This window comes from Pygoscelis adeliae, unplaced genomic scaffold (assembly GCF_000699105.1).
Source record: "Pygoscelis adeliae isolate BGI_AS28 unplaced genomic scaffold, ASM69910v1 Scaffold108, whole genome shotgun sequence".
NCBI classification, from domain to species: domain Eukaryota; kingdom Metazoa; phylum Chordata; class Aves; order Sphenisciformes; family Spheniscidae; genus Pygoscelis; species Pygoscelis adeliae.
In genome coordinates, this window is record NW_008825498.1 from 1431519 (window position 1) to 1453776 (window position 22258).

General features: G+C 50.0%; 1 protein-coding gene across 1 annotated transcript in view; it reads right to left on the bottom strand.

Moving 5' to 3' along the window:
• Nucleotides 1–22258, bottom strand: part of ARHGAP26 (Rho GTPase activating protein 26) — a 132063-nt gene that overhangs the window by 3575 nt on the left and 106230 nt on the right. Inside the window, exons 20-21 of the mRNA XM_009331385.1 lie at nt 4817–4927; nt 1881–1972 (exon numbers count right to left, since the gene is read on the bottom strand). Of these exons, the coding sequence (XP_009329660.1) occupies nt 1881–1972; nt 4817–4927 (203 nt within the window). The remainder of the gene's footprint in view (nt 1–1880; nt 1973–4816; nt 4928–22258) is intronic.

Here is a 22258-nt window from a genome sequence, read left to right on the forward strand (position 1 = left end):
TTTCCCTTGATGCAGGAAACAGAAAGTCTATGTTCATTAACATCGTCTCCAAAAATCTCACTAACCAGAGCCCACCTATTCCAGCTCTCAGTATCCAGAGGAAAAAAGCACACGTTACTTTTCCATCTCCTGCACGAAACATTACGGCAACTGCATAGAATATTTCTGGTGCTGATACTTGGAAACTAATCTCTCCTACCCAGAAGACCGTTGAGGAATGGCTCTGTATATGGTAAACGCTGGTGTCAGTCAACCGCTCACCAGTTTCTCCCTTACATTTAGATTAAGGGTCTGTGTCCATAGGAGGGACGCGGCGTGGTCAGGCAGCCCCCCACAGCGCACAGCACAGGCACACAGGGGTCTGCACGGTCCCACCGGCGCAGCGTGAGTACCTCGCTCTGCCGGCAGCGCTGCCTGCTGTGGCACAGACGGCGTGCCGCGTATCGCTGCGGTAAAGAGCTGGGGCATGTGCACTGCGAGGTCTCGAATAAATTCATCGAGCAGCTGGAGTGTCGGGCGGCTGCCAGGAAGGCAAACAGTGCAGAAGCTGGGGTCAGCACTGGGCACCGGTCCACGCTGCACTGCCTGCCGTTGATGTAGCACGGCACAAAGGTGACACCGTGCCCCGCCAAACTTCTTCCTTTTATTTTTTAGTTTGGATCAGAGCCTGCACTTTGTACTCCCAAGCATAGCCTGGAGAACCTCTGCACGCCCTGCATGCAATGCTGCACTTTCCCTTACCAACCTGCTGAAACACAGCTCTGATCTAGACAAACGCGGTCACCCACGCCTGCCCTTGCCTCGTGCCCTGCGGATGGGCGGCCACTTCTGCTGCCAGGGCCAAAACATCTGTCACGCCGGGCTCGCAGACACCACAGGCACAGGCAGGGCGATGAGTGGGACATGGAGCGGGACCCGCTGACCCAGGCTGGAGGAGGCAAAGCAGACATGTCTGACAGAATGATCTCCCACACTTTACTCTGGGGGAGAGGAGGGGAATCCCACCTATTCATCCCTCCTATTTTACACATCTCCCTTAGGATGAAATAAATCAGGATCTCGAAAAGCCAGTTTTCACACTGGTCCTAAAGAGGGATGGGTGATCAGCTGCTTTCAGCACGGATACAAAAAGCAGAGGCAAGATACACCTCAGATTTAATGCCTGTGTTTCCAGTATTTCTGCTTGCTTCTTTCATGGGATTTCTAGTGGTGGAAACAGGACAGTCGTTAACCATAGGACTGAAAGGAAACCCATGAATTGAAAGTCCAAATCATTCCCTGGGTCACAGGAGGAAAACCAGTAATTTGCAAAACTCAGCGCTAAAATAAATAATAGCCAGGTGTCCTTCTCTGTAGCTTTATTCGTATTGATGTTAATACTGGCTCTGTAGCATCTCACCTGTACGTTACATGAAATGAGAGATGCTGTTATAGAGTAAGTGTCCATTTTGAAGTGGAGGGGAAGTCTCCTGCCTATCTACCGCGCAGGCCGAGAGCAGGACTCTCGGCACCGCTTCCTGCAGCGCTTCCCTGGCAGGCGAGGTGGGTGGCTGCCAGCGACAGGCAATGCCACGGGTGTTAGAAGGAAGCTAATTTGATGGTGTGTTGCAAACGCCCCCAGTATGTCCCCATGCCCTCCCACCGTGCTCTGTCATTGCTCCACAGCAAACCCTGCTCCGGGCTCAGCTCCAGGGAAGCCCAGCACCGGGTGTGGAGCAAGCACAGCTCCTGCAGTACCGGGCACAGCTCTCGCGATCCCGCTTTCCCGGCATGCCGGGAACTGCAGCCCGAACATCGCGCTGAAAAATGAGCCCATCTCATCCCACTCCCACGAGGCGCCCAGTGCTGACCCGTGCCCTCCCTCCGGGTCAGGGACTCACCGTTATCAAACACGGTGCCTGCTGTGAAGGAGAGCTCCGAGTCATGTTCTGCTTTACAGGCGTACAAAGCTCGGGCTTTCCGCAGTGGTGAGCTGCAAAAAGAAAGCATTCATTGGAATAAAAAATACTCTACTCATACACAACAGCACTCCCCTCTTCACAGCGTCAAAGAGGGGTCCCTGTAAGTGGTGCATGTTGAAGAGGGGTCCAAGGACCTCTACCCCTCTACCAGGGTCCAAGGTTATGCTGCTTGGGGGAAGAGCAAGGAAGATGCTAAAAGAGGCTAAAGGCTCTCAGGGATGAGCCCCTAATTTTCACCGCATTGCAAATCCCAGTCCGAGCCCAGCTGGCACCACCAGGACCAGAGCCCGTGCCCGGTGCCCACACAGTGGGCAGCCCGGAGCCAGGGGTCCCCGGGAGAGCTCCAGGCACTAGACGGGAGGAGTACAGTGGGGAGCTGGAAATGTTTTGTGAGTCTCTGAAGGGCCATAACCGACTGGAGGGCCGGCGCGGAGCAAAGGCAGGCAGCAGGTGCCAGCAGCGACCTGCTGCCCACTGGCCCCGCTCATTGCCAAACTCATCGGTCTCCGAGTGCAGCTGCAACCACAAGGAGAATTTTGTGAGGAAGAATTAGCACTTGGGGAAGGGTATTTCAAAACAGAAAAACAAGTAGGTCCATGAAGAATTTGCTGCACTTCTTTAGAGACTGTACCTGGAGACAAAAAAGATTTAACAGCCATTAGATTTTACTGGGGAAGTGTCAGTGTGCCCACGCTGCGGGGGAGTGAATTAGAGCAGAGAGAGCCAGAAATGGAGCAAATCGCTGGCAGACGCAGGGAGAAAATGAAGGACCTCAGGACCCCACCAGCAAAGCACAGGCACACAGGGCTGTGCCCTGTGCCTCCCACCCGTCCTTTCCAGGTTTGGGCTCGAGCAAGGCTGGTGGAAAGCTGGGACACCACCAGACCACGGTGATGGTGACAGTGCAAACCTGCCCAGGCACTGGGCCATCCGACCAGCTGGCTACATCCAGCGCTGCAGCAAACCACTCGGCTATGGCATGGCCAAGCAAAGTGATGGAAGTGCCCCCAAAAGCTGCTGGGGTACGGAACAAGGTGTCACCATTTCTCAGTTCAGCAGTTTCCCCAACTTTTATCTTTCCGAGGACTTGAACTTATTCTGAATTCTCTCCGAGCAAGCCCAGTGAAGCAGCACGCTTTCACCTCATGGTGAAAGTGGTTCACCTTCACACAGAAACCACAATCTAGGGAAGCTGTGAATGGTTTTGGTTTTGCTGTGAAGAGAGCCCCGAAGCAGAGGTCTCTCCTCTCTGAATTCCAGCTGCCTGACACAAGCAGCCGCCAAACACTTAAAACACCAGGATGGGCAAACACTGCTCCGGCTCCAGAGAGGGTTCTTTGCTGCCGAGGAGGCACCGCTCACGCACAGTGCTTGGGGAGACTGTCAGATGAAAAACAAAAGGCATTTTTGGGCTTACTACCTTGAATTATTCAAGTTGTTGTTTTTCTCCCAAAAAAGTGACCTCTGCATCCCAGTGTCCCTGCGGCCCCAGCCTGCCCCTTTGCCCACCGGCTGCTCTCCGAGCTGCAGCTCCCTTCAGAGCCCTGCACGGCTTTCAGGGACTGAAATGCTGGACCCCGGCAATCGCTCATGTTAGGTTTCTGCCTCCAAGCATGGCACGAGGCCAGCAAAGCACTCAGGAGTTTCACGCATCTGCCCTTGTGCAGTTTCGGGGATGAAGAGCCTCTCTCCCCCAGAGGAGGAAGGCTGCTCGGGTGGTATTACACTGTTGTCAGCCTTTGCAGATGCGTAGCAAAACAAATAAATAACCTTGCCAAGCAGGCAGCCATTGTACAGGCAGCATTTGTAAGGCTGTAGGTGTGGGGAAGAGCTCGGTCTGTGCCTGTAACGAACAAACAGGTTTGACACGTCTCCCTCAGAGGAGGGATTGCTGCCCTGGCCCCGCACGCCTGCGCCTGCCAAGGGGCTGGGAGGTGCACTCTGCCGGGGACGACAACGGCCTCTTTCTCTACTGTGCCAGGAGTGGGCTCGAAGGAGAGAAATCCTGTCCAAGGGCACCCTGCACACAGACCAGAGGTAATGCTGCCCTGGCTTCCACCATGTGAGCATGCCCCGGTACCTGCAGTGCAGGTCCCAAATGCTGCTCATGGCACGACTGCATCTCCTGTGCCAAAAGCCATGGGACCCCCACGCAAAGCCCGCTCCCACTGCGCCGCAGCCAGCAGCGTATCGCACCCCAGGGCGCAGGGGGGACGTGCATCCTCCTGCCCCGTGGTGCCGGCACGCAGCACAGCCTGACCTGCTGCTCCAGGGTCCCACTGGAAATCTTCCATTAGTCTGTGACTTTCAGGACCAATTCACCCAGTGATGCCCAAGCACCTGAGACACAGGCGCACAGCAGGCAAAGGTTGGTGTTGCACCGTGTCCTTTACCCTCCTTAGATTCCAGATAAGAAAGGGGAAGTGGCCAGAAAATGAGGTATCACAGCATTTTACAAAGAGTTGTTATTCCTCGCAGCACCCGGGAAAGCAGTACACGTCTTACCTGTTGCAGAGAGGAGTAAAGCGAACCACAGGCTGCTGAAATGGCTGGGCAAAACCATGGAAACCACCAGCGATGCCGAGCATTGCGAGTGCGACCTGCAAGGGCTGGCTCCCACCTGCCTGACCACAGGGGCCAGCGGGCGCCTGCCAAGGGGCTCAAAGCAGGGATTTAAAGGGTCTCCCCTGGGGCAGGAGATGTTTGAAAGCTCCTCTCTTGCTGAGTGCAGATAGCTGCATTGGGGGAGTTTGAGCAGGATGCAAAGGGAAAAGGAAAGTGAAGTGGGGGAAACCGAGTAAATTAAACAGAAAATAGCAAAAGCAACAAAAAGCAAAGCGAATTCTGCAACAGACCTGATGGGGGATGAGTCGCTGGACGTAGAGGAGGTGGGCATAGGACTTGATGGCGCGGAGAACATGGGCCAGGACGGTGAGAGGGGTGACGTTGGGCTTGGATTCTGAGGGCTGCAAGACATAACCAGATACCTTATCAACGTGCAACCACAGAAACAAACAGCAACCAAGAGACAGTCAGACGACATCCGACGATAGCAAGTGCCTTGGGAATATTCAGAGCATGAGACACAGCTACGAAATGAAGTGCCAAGACCTTGGGAAATGTTTCAAGGCCAGATCTGCATTTCTCTGGACAACAAGAGCTGGATCTTCCAATTAACCCCTGCTCCATCATCCCGTCCAGGGAGCCTGACACCCCATGTGCGGAGGGCTGTCTCGCTGCTCGCCGCTGGCAGCCCAGCCACTTACCTGCCTTGTTTTATTCCCCCCACTGCTGCCAGAAATAGTTGATGGTATTTCTGGACGTTAACGATGCCTGTGAGCAGCCTCCATCCCCCTTTTGTATGTCAGTTGTTGCGGTGTCAGAGTCTGGGCCCCGATCTACGGCGCCCAGCCACGATTGCCTGTTTACGTTTCTAACCAAACGGGTCTCAGAGGCTGGGAACCCAGAGGAGTTCGTTATCTACAGGACGGAGCCAGCCAGGGCTGGCGTTTCCATGCTATCATCTGTCTGAAGACAACTAGCAGGAGAAAATCTCCAGCCCACACCACCCCGCAAGGCTCAGCAGCATCAGAGGGCTGTGCTGGGACCCCAGCACAAACCGTCCGCCTTACAGGTCATGCAAACGGCTCGCATCGAGGTAACCAGTGCTCCAGGGCTCCTGCTGTGCTGATGCAATCGGTACTATAAAAACTTCATTGATTTGTTTTCCACATTTTACATTGAAGAACTCTTTTCCCCCTCATGCAAACTGCTCTTGATTCCTCACTTTTAAGCTACTGCTGTCAACTGAAGTTGAATCAAGTTACTGAACTAGTGAACGCATGCAGAAGCCAAGTGAGAAGTGTTTGGTTCCTTCAACACTGTTTGATTTAGGTCATTCTCAGGTTCACTGAAAAGCAATTATTGTACTAAAATATCAATTTGAGTCTGATTCATCTTCTACTGTTTCTATGCTTATCAACTCATCTGTATTCTCTATCCAATTCGGATTGTAAACTCTGTCCCTGATAAAACACCAGAAAAACCTCTCCACACTGAAAATGCCTCTGTAAAAACAAGAAGTTTTGTAAAAGCATCATGATTTACGTTTTTTTCCTGAGAGAGGGATGGTACCTCCGATCACACAGGTCTGTGATGAGGTGGGGATAGGGTGTGACCCCACAGGCAACCCCTGGGCCGTCCCTTCCCTGTCCCCATCCTCAACCTCATGCCCAACCCCAAGCTGGGGGCTCCCGAGGGAGAGGGAGGGAAAGGGATACAGGGAGGGGGGCCTCCAGAGCATGCAGTAACAGCGGTTTATGGGTCCCACCAGACCAAATGGACGTTGGAGGGAGGGAAAGGGCTGCACCAGGACTAACAGCATGCCAGAGGCCATCGCTTCATCTCTTCTCCCTCGTCTCAGGGAACTGGCACTTCTCCGAGGGGAATGGGATGAAGTTGCTGAGCTGCTTTCTGACAGCACCAGGGTAAGTCCGGAGGTGGAGGGAAAGGTGGTCCACATGCAGAGAGGGGCACAGCCCTCCCTCTCAGCTCCAGGCTGTAAATATAATTCATTTCAAATACCTGTCTGGGATTATAAAAATGTCTTCTGGATACGTTTAACTCAGATTTCCTCTTGTCACCATGCGGTGTGCAGTGATGTGCCTCCTCCGCACTCGAGGAGAAGCCTCCTGAGGAGCATGGCTTGGACCGGTAGCCAACTTGGAAAGAAACCCCAGCCTCCCAAAAGGATGAAAGCAACCCCCTCCCCGCCAAAGCGAACAAAAGGAACGTGGCAGCACCGGCCCACACACAGCAGGAGAAAGCGTGGGCAGGCTCGTGTGGGGGCAGCGGCCAGGGGAGCCTACACTGCCTCTTAAACCTTTAAAAAAAAGTTCTGTAAAAAGGGTAATGGGTTAACCCATGATCATTCAATACCTATTAGATCACAACAGCAGAAGTTCATCATTTCAGCCCCCGGCTTCTGCTCCTTAAGCCCAGAATGAAATGTTTCATATACAGAGCAAAGAGAATACAACAAACATTTTTCTTCCATTTCAAGCTGAATATAAAACCTCAACCTCTGTTATTTAAAAGAAAAAGAACCGACCTCCCCCAACATCCAAGAGGGTCTCCAGGAAATATTTATGATTAATCTTGAATTTTGTGTTTTCTTGTAATTTTCTTCCGCTCAGTTTGAGTTACAATTTAGCACCTTAAAACTAAAATGTCACTCTTGGCACACCAGCTTCCCTCCCGTTCATGCATCTGTGCAACCAGCACCCTGAAGCCTTCCTCGCCTGCACCAGGCTCATCTCTGGGTATTTGGGTCTTCCACCAGTGCCAGCACTTGCCGAGAGGCCAGTGACTCTTGCCGGCGGTTCCTGCATGCCCTTCCACGCGCCTGCGAATGAAGCTGGCAGACGGCGCTCCCTGGCATTCTCTGATGGTGACAACTCAAAATTGAAAGGATAGGTCTGTGGATTTGGTCCAATTTCTAGGGGGGAGGTGTCTATGTCATAAATATCACCACCGCAATGGCACCTAGAGGACACTAAAGAAGGTTAAAGTGTTGGACTGAACTACTCTGAGGTCCGTATCTGCTTAAGGCCAAACTCTTGGCTTCTTTACTCCTCGCAGAAGCTGTGTCACTGAATTCAACAGAAACTAAGGATTTCCCCTTGTAATTACAGGCAATACCTTTATTACACCAGAGGATTACATACATATAGAAATGAGATACAGCAGTGCATCACAACTTTCACAGGAGGGCTGCAAAACAGGGAACGTTCATAGGCAGACTATTAACAGGAATCCTCAAGATGTTCTCCTAATAATTGTCACTATTTAAAACCAACCTTCTTTGCATTTTTCTATCATCAAAATTGTCAGTCTGTTGAAAAATGAGTAATTACCTGTATTACTTGGTCTTTAACAAATCTGTTGTTAGACATTGGTACTTACCATATATTAAATCTATTTCCAACTTTAAACAGAAGGAGGTGCTACAAAGACCACCAAGTTAGCCCAAATTGCAGAAATTAACCCTTCAAGCACCAGTTCTTGCTGCTTCTTTTTCTTTCTAGCAGGTGTAGTTGTCTGGCCATTGGTGATGACGTCCTACTTTCCCTTAACGCAACAACCTATATAGCACATAATGGCAGGTAATTTTGTTTTATTTTATCTGTGCATAAGCATGCTTCTGCCCTCTAATGGAGAGAGCATGTTAGGTGCATTTGAAGGCATGGAGAGTGCTCTTCTCTGGGCAGCAGGAACTAGAACATTTCCTTTACTGTTAGTACTGCAAGAAGAACCAGTATTTTGGAAGCCAGAGCCCGTTGCTTGTAATACCTGTATGCCATGTTCTCTGGCTCTATACAGCTAAGCTACTATAGCAAGCCTCCAAGACAGTACATGTCTGCACGGTAAATGGAATATGAATGCATGGGTTTATCACCTGGAAGGCAGAGGACCTGCTAGGTGTGCCTTTCGTCTTACCATGGCCTCTCACCATTCACACAGACTCCTCCATCCTGGTGATCTCAAAAGGCTCTTCATCAAATGCGTGTTACCTGCTCCGTGCACGGATTTTCTATAGGCAAAGAGTGGTACCTTAGGAAGCACCTCCCAGCTTCCAGCCCCTGGCTCCAGTGAGGTTCCTCTCCACTGAACTGTCTGCAGGGCAGGATGAGTCCTAAGACAGCTTAGACACCTCACCAGCCCATCTTCTTGCTGGTTACAAACCCAGTGGGCAGCAGTCTTTAATGGACTGCAAAGGCCCCATGCTGGGGTAGGAGAGGGCAAATGAATGGCACAGCACTGCCCTTCTCGAAGAGGAGCTTGGCCCACGGTCAAGGTGGGCCTTGGAGGGGGCAAAGAGCTGGTGACCGAAACATGGCTGGGCTTGTCCCCCTGAGAGCAGCCACCGACACCCACCAGCCCTCCTGCTGTAGCTCCCACCTCCTCTGCGGGCAGCAGGCTCCAGGTGCAAGAGGACATCTCACCAGGCGTGCCAGAGATGGTGTGCCTGCAGCACAGGACGGCCACCGCCTCCGCTACCGACCCCGGTCCTCCTCACTGCATGACGGAAGGAATATCCGACCGCACAGGACTCCAGGACTAGAAATTCCCAACGCACTTTTTGAGATGAAATAATTTTAAAAGAATGCAGCTCTCGCTACTTGTGAAGTCGGCTCTGTCATCGCTCCACCAACTGCGCAGTCTGCTACACTAATTACAGTGCATAATGCAATCACTACGATTCTCAGAGAAGAGAGTTATTTCTGCGATGTTGCAGTAAAAAAGCCTTACAGCAAGGACTGGCACTCAGGCTGGCCTCTATCTAAGAAGCTATCAATAATTTGGAGCAGGATTTTCGTGTCTTTGGATCCTTGGTGGCAAAGAAAACACTCTCCATGCCCACCAGAACAACTGAGAGAACTATTAACTAACGACAGCATGTGGATTTTTAAGTATGAAGACCATCCTGTTTCAATGAGGTTGCTCACGGAAGAGATGAATGTGGTCCTACGATGACCGAGCTACCCCTGCGCAGCCTCACGGTCCTGCTCTGCAGGTCTTTCCAGCACATTTCCTCAAGAAGAACAAATGGATCTTTCAGGACGCCACCTGAGCTGGCCCTCCCAGCACCTACAGACCGTGGGGCTACGATGCACACGAAGGGTTCATCTCCCTTCTGTGAAATACAGGTATTTATTTTCAAGATACTGCTTGAGTATCACCTTTCTGAGCTTATGCGACTGCAAGACCTGAGTCCTGTCTTGCTGGAGAAGTCAGTGCACACAAGCGAACAGACTATTCTGAGGTCTGTGGCATTTTGGAAAACTGTTTTCTTGTAGGATCCAATTTCCTTTCTGTTTCTCATGGAAAGAGCAGAGGTGGTGAGAGGCTTTAGGGAAATGTTGGCTGCTGCCTGCTTTCAGTTCTGCCTGCAGAAAGCAAATGTCATCTGGACCTTTTTTTTTCCTTCTTCTTACTCTGGAGGACTTTGCGAGGGGCTCTTCCTGTTGGGTGCATAGTGGGAAACAAAACAGAGAAAAAAATGCTAAGAACCAAAAATACCAGAAGCAGGAAACAAAGAAGTGGCTAAAATTAGCCTTCTGAGGCGGGTATGGACTTTTCCCCAACAGAAGCAGCAGAGGGAAATCCACAAGTCCGTAGCCCAACACGTCCCAAGGCTTTCGCCTTTCCTGCCGGTCCAGGTGTGCCCCTCGAAAGCAGCGGCCGTGACCTGCAACCCAGCAAGGAGGTAAAACTGCCCCGGAAAGCGCAGGGTGCGGGAGGATGTCGTGTCGCAGCGGTTGGCCCCACTGGCTGCGGGGGCACTTGCACCTTCAACTCCTGTCTGCCCCCTTGCCAATCCCACTCTTCCAGCAAACAAGTGTACTTAGAAATGTATTTAGAAACTAAATCCTCCTCCCTACTTCCCGCGCCTGCGGTACCCACTGCCTTTCCCATTCTGATGTTTTCTTTGCTGCCTGAACATGCGAAAAAAGCAGCAACTCTTGTTTCCAGAATCTGGTCCCCTTCCCAGTTGCTGTAGCTAAAAAATCTCTTTTCTAATCCCTTCTCATAACTTGTCTCTTTTCAATTCCTCTTTCTCTGCAATCTGGAGAGAGAGAGGAGATCTGCAAATCTCTACCCAGACTGCCTCTGGCACTTTCTTTACACGGCTCAAGTCCTCAAGGCATTTACAGGTCTGAAGAGTTATTCTCAGCAGGGTTTCCAGACAACTTCTGCTGCTTTGTTCTTCTGGCTGAGAGGACATCAGTTCCACTTCAAAAATGTTTACAACTTGTTGTTTATTTTTGTGGAACTCAGGGCTATTTCTGACACAGAGCATCTAACAGCTATGAATGGGCATAGTCTACTGGTGAATTAAAGCTCTTTCATGAAATCACCTCAAGAATAAGTAACAATATTCCCATTCTGACATTATCAATACCTGACTGCATTAAAATACCTCAAGAACCACCCAACCCTTTAACTCCTGTTCCATTCCTGTAAAACAAAGCTGCAGAACATAAGGCTCTGCTCAAAGCTAACCAGAAAAAAAACAATTACAGTATCATTTAATGCCAGGGCACTTAAACTCTGCTAAAATAAGGCCCAGATTGCAGCTCCCCAGCAGACATAGCTCTGTTGGCTAAGTGAAATGGGTGGCAGCCTTTGTTGAGAAGCTGATGAAGTTCATGCAATGCTGCACATCCTAGCAAAGCTCAGAGCGCAGATCTGGATGGGCTCTAGCAAGCAGTTCCCCAGGCTCTGGCCGCACTGCAGGTTAGTGATGGCACCACACACAACCCTCTACACGACCATTAGCTCACAGGGCTTCAGACTGGCAGGATTCTTCCTCTGTTTGGTTCTTTAAATGCAAGAAAAATGATGCTAAAACTCTCTCCAGTGTTATTCTCTCAGGAGTTATCTTGCTGCATAATCATTCAGGTGGAAAATAATGACACACTTAGGGAAATAAGCAGCCAAAATACATTGTGGTCAACATGACTTGACCAAACAGGTCCAAAAAAGTTCAACTTCTTCAACGTGGACTCTCCCCATATCTCCATTTACTAGTTCCTCTGTCTCCATGAGCACAGATTACAGAATCTTCTTTTGGATAATATGGACATGTCCCTCTTTGTAATCTTGAAGATACCCAGCACATTGGTTTGTCCTGTCACTTTGCTGCTTGGCTTATTTCCCATATGTAGAAATATTTCCCTGCTTTAGTAATTCCATAAACCATCTAAAAGCTTTTCCACTTGAATAAAAGAGAGAATGGGAAGAGTTCTGACTTTGCGAAGGAGAGCTGGAGTTTTTGTTGTCCCACTTAATAGACACTTCCATTTCCAAATACAGACAGATGATGCTCGATGTTTCAAAGGGATGCAATGACATTGCTGGTTTGGTTTAGCCTTCTGGCATGAAGCTTAGAGACTGATGTTAATGCTGGAGAAAGGCTGAGTGAATAAGCAAAGAATCAGAAATGGATGCACTTTCAGCATGAGTAAGCGTTGGAGGCACTGCAGAAAGGAAGCTCGCTGGACTGGCGTGTATGTGTCTTCCCCACCAGGTGGGATCCAGGCGATGGGAGCATCGTGCCATCTTAATATGGAACAGCGTTTCGTTAACGGTTGCACAACTCATTTATACCAGAGACTTTGCAGTATCACTAGCAAGTTACCAACCCATCAGTCACCGCTCTTACAGAAACATCGTACCAGCACTGGAAGTGGGACAGGCAGGAAGAGACAGGGCAGGGCAGTGGAACAGGGGCAACCACGGGTCCATGCTAACGTGCCTCTGGGTCTTTCATGGCACCTAGCCTGGACACAACATGTTCTGCCTTGCTCTGCTATTTGCTTGGCAGCTGTATTTTCTGCTCCATTAATAACCCCCTCCCTGCGTCCTCTCTGCTCGAAAGGCTCTCAGCAGACTAAAAATCAAGGTGGCAGATTTTATGTTGAACCAAGTGCTTTCAAACCGTATTAAAGCTCTTAATTATTAATAGAAAAGTTGTAATGTGCCAGTAGGAAGCCAAATGGCAGTTTAGGAGGGAAGTGTTGGTGAATCAGGAGCCAGCATCTTAGTCACATCTTTTCCATCGTGCCGCTGCTTCTAGTACATGAGGTAATTCTGCAAGTCTGGATGCATTAGTCACCAACAAATTGTATTCACAATTAAGGAGAACTCAGCAATCCTCCAGAAATCTCTCATTTTTCTCTGGCATTCAATCCACTGCCATCTTACATCCCCCAGAAAAGAAAACTCTCCCATCTGCCACCCCAGCAACCGTATGGGATTCTCGGAAAATAAAGGCAATTAAAGTCCCTGTGGGATCACAGCCCCCATATCAGCTGGGGGGTGTTTGGTAGGATCAAATATTTGAGGTAAACACATCCTGTGCACAGGGCGGCCCTGCTTCGCTGCTGAGCACGGTTTGCCAACCATAAGCAGCTCAAACCTGCCGCACGCAGTGGAGGGTGGCCTCGTTACGGGAAGTCGGAGCTGCAGGAAAGCTCACTGATACTTAACAAGGCTGTCCTTGCTGCCAGCCACCGTCACCCTGAACCCCAGGGAAGACTCCCCCAACCCTCTGCCCGAGGCTCCTGGAGGACCTGCACCACAGCACCAGCCCCACGTCACCCCGGCCCCAAGAGCCCACAGCAGCCCGGCTTCAGGCCCAGGGCAAGGGGGAATCGGTCTTTGTTTCCCAAAACCAAAACTCCCTTTTGCTGGCAGAGACGTTCTGCTGCAGGGAGCCAACAAGGAGACGACTGGATTGCCCACAGTGCAGCAAGGGCAGCTACGGAGGGAGATGCCTGGAGCTGACTGTTTTGCCCCACGTGCTCTCAGACTCTAACATGAGCCCCAAAGAAAAAGTAATGTTTTGCAAACAGCCAAGGAGGTCGGTCATTACGGAACGGGCAGCAGCAACCCACCCCACAAGCTGTTACTGTCAGCTCTCTGAAGGAAGAAAAGTTTCTTTTAAGTAATTTCTGGAAATGGTCAGAAAAGCTACTCCACACCGTAAAAAATTCATTCCTGGCTAAGTAATCTTCCTCGCATAATTTGATAGAAGGCCATTTCCAGACTCAAATCCTAACAAAAAACAAAGAGCGCTTATTTAAGCCTTCATCAGCACCACAAGCTAAAACTCTTATTTATGTATCGTGCAAATATTCTTCACGCAGTGTAAAGAACTAACACCTGCCCACATAAGTCATACACATTGGGAAAAACAATGAGGATTATTTTGGCCTGTAAAAGTGATGTGAGAATAATGGGTGAGTAAAGTCACTGCATAATAATTTTCTGCATTTACTTGATTTGCCTGATTTCCTTTTGTGTATTTGTTCTTGTGCTGCTTTGTTTTGCAAGTATTCTGCAAACATCAGTTATAGAGAGCTGATCAGAACATTTCACTCCAAAACCCGAAGACTGCAATACTGAAATGATCCAATTTGATCATATTTATCAAAAGAAGTTCCAGTTTTGTTCTGTTCTTTCTTTTTTCATCTTCTTTCAACTTGAAAAACCCAAACTTTGTAATAACATTTTTGCCTCATCAGCTCTTATCAGCAAAATCCTCCTCCAGTTGCACATCCCCTCCCAGTGCAGCCCAGCTGGGAGGTGTGAGCACGACAACCCTCCCGGTTTACTGGCCCAACCTCAATTCCTCTGCCTGCAATGAAGCTGCAAATGTAGTCTTTTCTCCCTTCCCATTTATCAAATACAGTGAAGATTAATACATTCAATTCATTTTTTTTTGGTTGGTTATTTTTTCACATTTCATGTGCTCTCCCAAGCCCCCCTGCGGGCTGCACCCACTGCTGTGCCCAGAGTCCCCGAGGTGCTCAGGGGACTCTCTGACCCAACCTCTTGCTCAAGCAGGGGGGGCTGTGAGACTGGGGCAGGTCAATCCACCAGGGCTTGCAAACCTCCGAGGATGGAGACTGCAGGCACTCATACCATATTAGCATTACACCATCACACGTGGAAGAGCCTGGCTCTTGTAAGAGACCTGAAAGACACTTTTTATCATGTCAAACATAACTAAAGCCACAGAAAGACACATAATTTTAAGTTCCATCTTGGAACTGTAGCCATACTTAAAAGCTACAGATATATTGGACAGAGACGATTAGTTGGTGTCATCATCTGAAGAAGCAGTGGTTGGGGGGCAAACCAGCATGGGATGGAAGAGCTCCATCTCCCCTCCGGTCCTCAACAAACAGCTCAGGCTCAGCCTTGGCTTTGTCATAAAGAGACCTCTTTGCCTTCAAGCTCACATGAACGTGCCCGGACAAACCCTTCCTGACTAAGGCACCGCTCCTCCAAATTACAGCAGAGCAATCAGTGAGGCAGGGCGAAGATCCATGCTGCTACCTGAAGGCTGATGCTATTGAAGAGCACGTGGAAGGCACACAGCTGCTGAAGCCTTCCTGCATCCACCAGCACCACGATGCCACACGGCAGCCTGCAGATGGATAGGCATCCCAGCTGTGCTTAAAGAGGGGATAAATTTTCTCTGCTCCTCGGAGTTCCCTGGCAGGGTCTCCAGGAGTGAGGTTTGGGCGTTTGTTTAAAGCAGGCAGCTCTGTTTCCATGCCTGTGACTCCCTCCCTTCTCCCCCGGCTCCCACCCCTTCAGCCCAGCGCGGGCAGAAGCCAGAGGGGATTTTCCTCTCCTCCGCAGGGGACGCGGCTGCTTGCATTTGTGTTTTTCCAAGCGCGGGTGCAGACAACAACAAAAGATGAAATACTGCTCCTTCCTCCCATGATTTCCTTTCTCACTGTCCAGTAAACCCAGCCAGGACACCTTCACTGCAGGAAGCCTGCGGCCCGCTTCAACCCCGGCCGGCCTCACTGGTGCCGGCTGCCACCGCGGCCAGGTGCCGGCAGCCGCGGGGCTGAGCCGGGCGAAGGGGGGAGCGATGCCAGCGCGCGGGGGCAGGCAAATAATTGGCGGCAGTTCTTATGCTACTGATAATTTCCCAGCTTAGCACAGCCCTGTCAACAGTGTCTGCACAGCAGCTTGTGCACAGCCAACATGCAGCTGGACGGAAAGCGGACAAGGGCAAATTAATCGGCGGGCAGGATCCCTTACAGCGGCAGAAAGGACCAGGGAGATTGGGTTACCTCCATTTTAGGTTAAAGTGGTGGCGTTACAGCTCCAGCTAATTTATGAAGTTAATTAGGCACAAGGATCTTCTTTCAGAGGGAGACAGGATGTCTTTGTGAGCGAGCAGCCCTGTTTTCCTCCTGCCCCTTCGGGGGAAATTGTCAGCTTTTTGCTGGGAAATCGGATCGCACGGGAGGAGGGGGTGGCCAGCCCCGGGACAGCCACCCCCGGCGGTGGTCCCCATCTGAACCCCGCTCACGCGCCGCTCCTCCGCCCGCCCCAGCTCATTCACAGCCCTGGCTGTTGTAGCTGCTGGACGACTGGGGAGGTTTGGTACGTTTTCAGCATTTTCAGTGCCTGTGTGGTACGGCTGGAAACCAGCACTGCCTTCAGAAAACACTCCCACATTCGTCAAAAGACTTTTACAAGGGAGAGTCTAGGCTACATCCTTGATTTTGAATTAAATCTGCCTGCAGAAAGAGGAACCAAAGAATGCGTTCGGCTTTTTCTTTAAAATATTTTGTCTGTGGTGACATTTATAGGTGGCAGAAAGACCTAATTTACTATCGTTTTGCTTTCAGCAGTCTCAATAAAAATTTTGGCTAGGCTCACGCTTGAGAGATTCTGCCCAAAAGAAACTCAGATGCAGACTGAGCAGAGACGCTTGAAGAAGAGCCGGGATGCGGGGGCTGAGCAGGCTGCGGCGAGCACTGCATGGCAGCCATGGAGCAAAACACACCCCGGGACCCGCAGCTCGGCCAAAATCAAAGGGGAGAAGGGGGACGGCAGGCAGGAAAGGGAAAAGCGAAAAAGAAAGGACTGGCCAGCAAGAAGATGAGTCCGAGATCTGCACATCAGCTCATAACAAAATACAGACTGTTCTGCTATTGCCCCAGGGAAGGCTTTGTTGTAGCATCTTTGATTCCTGCATCCATTTCCCCACAAGGGCTGTAATGTATTTTCAAATACTGCTTTATTTGAAAGTAAAATTTCCATTAGCCAATATTTGTCTGAGGCAGTTTCTTTGAAGAAAATACTGCTATGCAGCTATCTCCACACTAATTATATGAATTAAGAAAGTAATGAAAGTGCAATGTCTGTATTTTCTTTCCCAGGCTTTCAAGAAAGCTGTCTTTTAAGTGTATGTGCTGCTGAAGTTTAAGGCACTTTTTTAGATCTCTTGGAGGGAGATCTAATTTAATTCAGTTTGCGAGAAGCACCCTTAGATGTTCCCAGAGCAAATCACACAAACAAAGCGGTGCTGTTCAAAGGCGGAACCTTCTGAAAAGTCTCCTGAGAGGCAGCACTGGGAAAAGCTGCGGACAGCGGGAGTCAGGCTGGAGGAGCTGCGGGACGGCCTGGAACGCGGAGCCTCTGAAGAGGGAGGCCGTCCGTCCATCTGTCCACCTGCGAGTGCCCGTGCACCCCACGCAGGTGATAGAGCCCAGAGGAGCACACCCACGGTAACTCCAAAGCAGCAGATTCAAAGCAACCACGTTACTCATTCCTTCTGAGAAAGGGAAGATAGGTGCCTGATCCCGTCAGTAAAGGCGCTCTTAGCCTGACAAATTACCTTTGTTTTAATGGATGAGCCTGTAGAAAATATTTTGACGTACGACTAACTAGTTCACATGGGGTTTAGCCACAGAACTGGAGACTTATTTTATGAGAATATTTGGCTTAATTTTCAAGTTCAATTTGTGGAAAGTTTCTAGGCCAAGAGCCAACTAAAAAGTGAAAGAGCTAAAGCTCTGAAAAGTTGTTATGCCAAACTCTGGGGGATATGAAAAGCCCACACAGCAGAAAAACAGATAAACCATCTGTCTTCGACCTTTTCCTTCTGTGAGCCCAAAGCTACGAGCCCGCCGAGCAGAGGTGCCGGGGTAGCTGGCGTCCCTTCAGCGCTGGACTTTTCCTCTTGGCCAAACAGCCTTAAATATCTCGCCTCAAATGGAAGTTTGTAATTTCCCTCTGCCCTCCCAAAACACGGTCACTCTCTTGTGGCCTACAAGCATCGTTCTTTTTCGTGTATCTTAAAATACCTGACGGAAGCATACAGATGCTTAGAAAATAAATCCAGGATTACTTAAACACAGCATAGGAAAGAATTATGAAATATATACATATACATGTATATATATGCAAGCTTTAAAATGTATTGCCATCAGCAACTAAGCCTCGAGTATATTTATCTGTGGAGTCTACTGAGTACGCTGCTTGTGTTTTTCATGAAACAGGTTAAGGATGTTTGCCAGACCCTTGAATCACTAAAGTTTATGGAGCTTTCTAACTGCAGGCACAATCTAGGACTCCCAAGTTAAAAATCTTTAAAAAAACCCCAAACACACAGACACCCTTATAACAGTCTGCACCAAAAAAATAAATAAGTCATAAGATACTTTGAATGTTATGTCATCTGGAATAAGCCAAGCAACAGACTGGGAATTTTAGGATCTTTTCTCAAATAAGAAAACTAGGAGATAGGCGGTTTCTGTTCTAAACTGGAAATAATCTCTACTCCTCTTGAGCACGAAGCCAATCCCATATCTAAAATACAAAATGCAACACACCCCCAGAGATGTCTGCTTAAATCCCCCTTCCTGGCCCAGTGCAGAGAAACACCCCTGGGTCCTCCGGCAGACAACCGGAGCAGGAAGCTCGCTTTGCCGGCCACAGTATCTGCCTTTTTGTTGCACAAATTTGGCATTTTCCCCTCTCCCCAGGTCCCAGCCCACCCTGCAGTGCCGCCAAGTGCCCTTCAAACCATGCTCATGGTGAGCCTCTGCAGCAAACTCATTCTTCTTTCTGGCACAGAACCTGACACCTCCTTTTTGCTGTGCTGTCCCCAGTCTTGCTCTTGTAACTCTTTAATATTTCCTGTGACTCCAAACAGAAGAGGAAACAATTACATTTGGGGTAACTTCACCCCAATCTGCGTCAAATGCCACAGGTTGACTTTCAGCTGCTGAGGGCAGTTTCATGGCCAGGAACCCTCTGCCCCTCCAGACAAAATTACGTGCAGGTCTGTTAAATAGGGGTGTTCCAGGGCTCTTTTCCATTTCCGCGAGCAACGCGGCAGCACCTCGCAGCTCTGTTAGGAGACGGAAAAGATGCAAACCCCAGCCAGCCACACGAGGAGGTATCGAGGGAGGGAAAGACGAAATAATTGTGTATCATGACACTGCTTGGAAGGCAATGCTTTGAGCAGCAATTTCCCTGGGGACCTGGGGTTGGTGACCCAGGGTTGGGGACCACCCAGGGCACTTCTCGCACCAGCTCCAGGCCATCCCACCCCGCTGGGACCACAAATGCCGAGTGTAAAACCCCCAGCCCCAGCATATGACTGCAGTCAGGAACAGGTCTGCTCACCTTAAAAAGAAATTTAGATAAGGCTTTTCCAGAGGAGCTATGATTACAAGATTTTACCTAATCCCTAAAAAATGCCATTTTTTGTTTGGCAGTCAGAAGATCTGCCCCTCAAGGCTGGCCTTTGCAATTAAAACCCAGAATAGGCAAAAGCCCAGCGTTTCGGAGTCTGGGCTGAGCTTTGCATGGCTGCACAGAGCAGGGCTGGTGGGAGACGCTTCTCTCCAGCCCGAGCAGTTACCAGCTGTGGTTCCCTGTGTGCACCTAATGGTGCCAGGCACACACCGGCCGCTCAGGGCTTTAATCGCCCCTGACGAAGGGCAGCGGAGGACCTGCGGTGGCGGAGGAGGGTCTCGGGGGGGCCCCAGCCCCGAGCCGCTGGCCCCAACAACACCTCTCCCAGTTCTTGGCTTTTGCTGGAGCCGCAGTGGCTCCTGGCCAGCCGGCCACAATGCAGTGGAAGGAAGAAGAAACAGCTTTGTTTCGCCCAAAGCCTCGCTATTAATCAAGTTCCTATTTCCTCGCGGTCCCACTTTACCTACCCCGAGTGCACCAGGCAATTTCTATTGCGCCTACCACAAGGTTTTCTTTGCCATTTTGTATGAACAGAGAGAACCAGAAAACAAAGCTAAAGTAAAAAGAAACGTCTTTACCACAGCAAGCACTGCTCAGATGGCATTAAGAGTTTGCTGCAACGTGGGAACCTCCCGAGCAGGCTGGCGGCCCCGACCCCGCTGGCTGCCATCCCCTGGGACACCCTCCTGGGCACCAGCTCTCCCACCCAGGAGGAAGAGGACCCCTCTGAGCACAAATTACCCCATTTTTATAGTGACACACATCAATACAAAACCCCAGTACATTTTCCCGGTCTTTTTCCAAATTAAAAGTGGGGCTGAATATTGGGGTGGGGGGAGAGCGGGTAAGAATCCAGGTTTCTCAGGAACAGTAGTACTTGATTTATGAGAAAATTTCTTAAACAGAAGTCCCAGAGATGCCATTTCAGAGACATTCCCAAAGTGGCTGACGGGAAGGCAGGATGAGGGTGGGACTCGCTCCTGCGCCTCCTGCACCTCTAATTGCCTTTACTCTCCATGAACATAAACAACACGAGCAAATAAAACAGAGCCACGAAAGCCTCTGCAAAACAAAGGCAAGTGAGCGAAAGGAAGAGGAACTGAAGAGGTCGTGCAGGTTAAGGGCTCATTTCTGACACACCACAACCCCCTCTGGATGGAGGACGGACGGGCAGATGCAGTGGAGCAGACGCTGCCTGCCCTCTCCTGCCTGCTCCGTCCAGCTCGCCCCAGGGAGGGACAGCCAGACCCTCCGCCAGCCTGCCCCGAGCCCCAGCCCCTTATCAGCACTGCATCAAGGGTTCACCAGCTCCCCTGGCGATGTGCAGGGCAGATGCTCTGGCTGATGGTCTCTGTATAGGCTTACGTTAATCTATAGATAATTTTTTTTCCCTTTAAATGCATGGCAGGGTTCCTATCTCCTGAACCTCATTCACCCTTCTGAAATGGGTAATATACTGATATATGGAAAATACAGCTTGAAACTATGAAGCGCATCAGTTCTGCACCTCACATCATTTGTTAATAGGGAAGGGATTATTTCAGAAACGCTCTGACCTGTAAGCCTGACCTCCAAGAAATGCTGGCACACAGAGGGAAACAGAAGCTCAAAAATTCCCCAGCACTTCGGAGGCTCTTCCATACTCCGGCACCGCCGCGCTTTGCAGTTAATGCCAGAATTATCTGTACAATCCCAGCAGAAGACAGGAATGGGTAGTGAAAGAGGGAGAAAAAGGGGGAAGAGGCATTTGACATGGATGTTTCCAAGGATGTATATATAACCTGCCAGCTCCCAAAGCCCTCGCAAGGATTGGTCCACGCTGAACAGGGCAGCAACAACCTGGGATGAAACAAAACTGCTGGACCGGGACGTGGCTCAGGCATACAGCTCTGTCCCGAGGGCAGACTGGAGCTGATACTGCTGGTGCTGGCAGCACATGTCCCCAGTGCTGTAGCCCTGCCACCGAAGCCCGCTGCGGTGGTGGACCGCAGAGACACCCCTAACACCCTCCTGTGCTGCCACTGGCTCTATGACCCGAGGTGCAGACCAGAGCCTCGGCAGCCTGCTGGCACCATACTCCCTATTCATCACATGGGATGACATAATTTTGCTCCTTCCGACACCCAGCAGAAGCATTCAGCTGACAAGGATGGCAAATCTTTTTGCCAAGTCAGCAAGATGGTACCTGGTGAGTGCAACAGTTCCTTATTAACTATCTTCATTCGCATTTTAAAGCTGTGAAAAACGCAGCAGTGACTAAAGAGCATCTCCCTTGCAAGACTGGCTGGTTACACTTCACCCGACAGCTCATCTAACACCACTGCCGGAATTAGTAACTTCAGCTGCAACGAGACATTTTCTTAGCTTGAAATGGAACACTTCTGAGCAGCTGCCATCCTGGCTTTTACTGCCGAATCCGGTGTGATAAAGATGGGATTTACTTTTAGGATGTAAATCCCAGGGCAGGACAGAGGGCAGAGTCAAGACTGCCGTTGCTGGTGCTGCCTCTTGGGCAAACCACCTTGGCCTCTCCGCCTCTATTTGCCCAGCTAGACACTTGATATAATATATCACAAGTATCTGTAAAAAAAAACCATGACACTAAAAAGCAGCTGAACATTTCTAGAACTTTAACTAAAAAGGCAGAAATGACAGTATTTTGTGACAGCAGCTGACAGACATGGAGATCATCACTGGCAGTAACCACGCGTTAACTCTGCGGCCACGAGAAAGCTCAGCTTTGCCAGGACTGCACATCTTTACCTATGTTTTAAAGCACTGTATTTTATAGGAAGATAGATCCACTCTCAAGGATAGGTTTCTTCCACTGTATGAGTTAAACTGGCTGAGAGTCGGGGTGCCAGGATGACTGCCATATCACCCACTGGGAGCAGTGCTCCTTGGAGCGCTTGCACACATAACCTCTTTGCCATGCTTTCATCTAGCTCTGCTCAGAGAATAAAATGGCACTGTCTCACAGCTTCTCTGTGCCGAATAAAATAAAAGCTGAATATGGCTGTAAAGAGTTCTTGGGCTTTCACAGCCTGCAAGTAACTCCCCAGACATGCTCTCTCTGTGCCTTCAGGGGGGTCTTTCTATAAATAAAAGAAGTTTATTCTAGCTGCCAACTTCACACAGCATCCAGAAACCAAGAAACTCCCCCCTGAATTCCTAACAACACCAGCTTCTGCTGCCCTTTACACCTGGCTAAT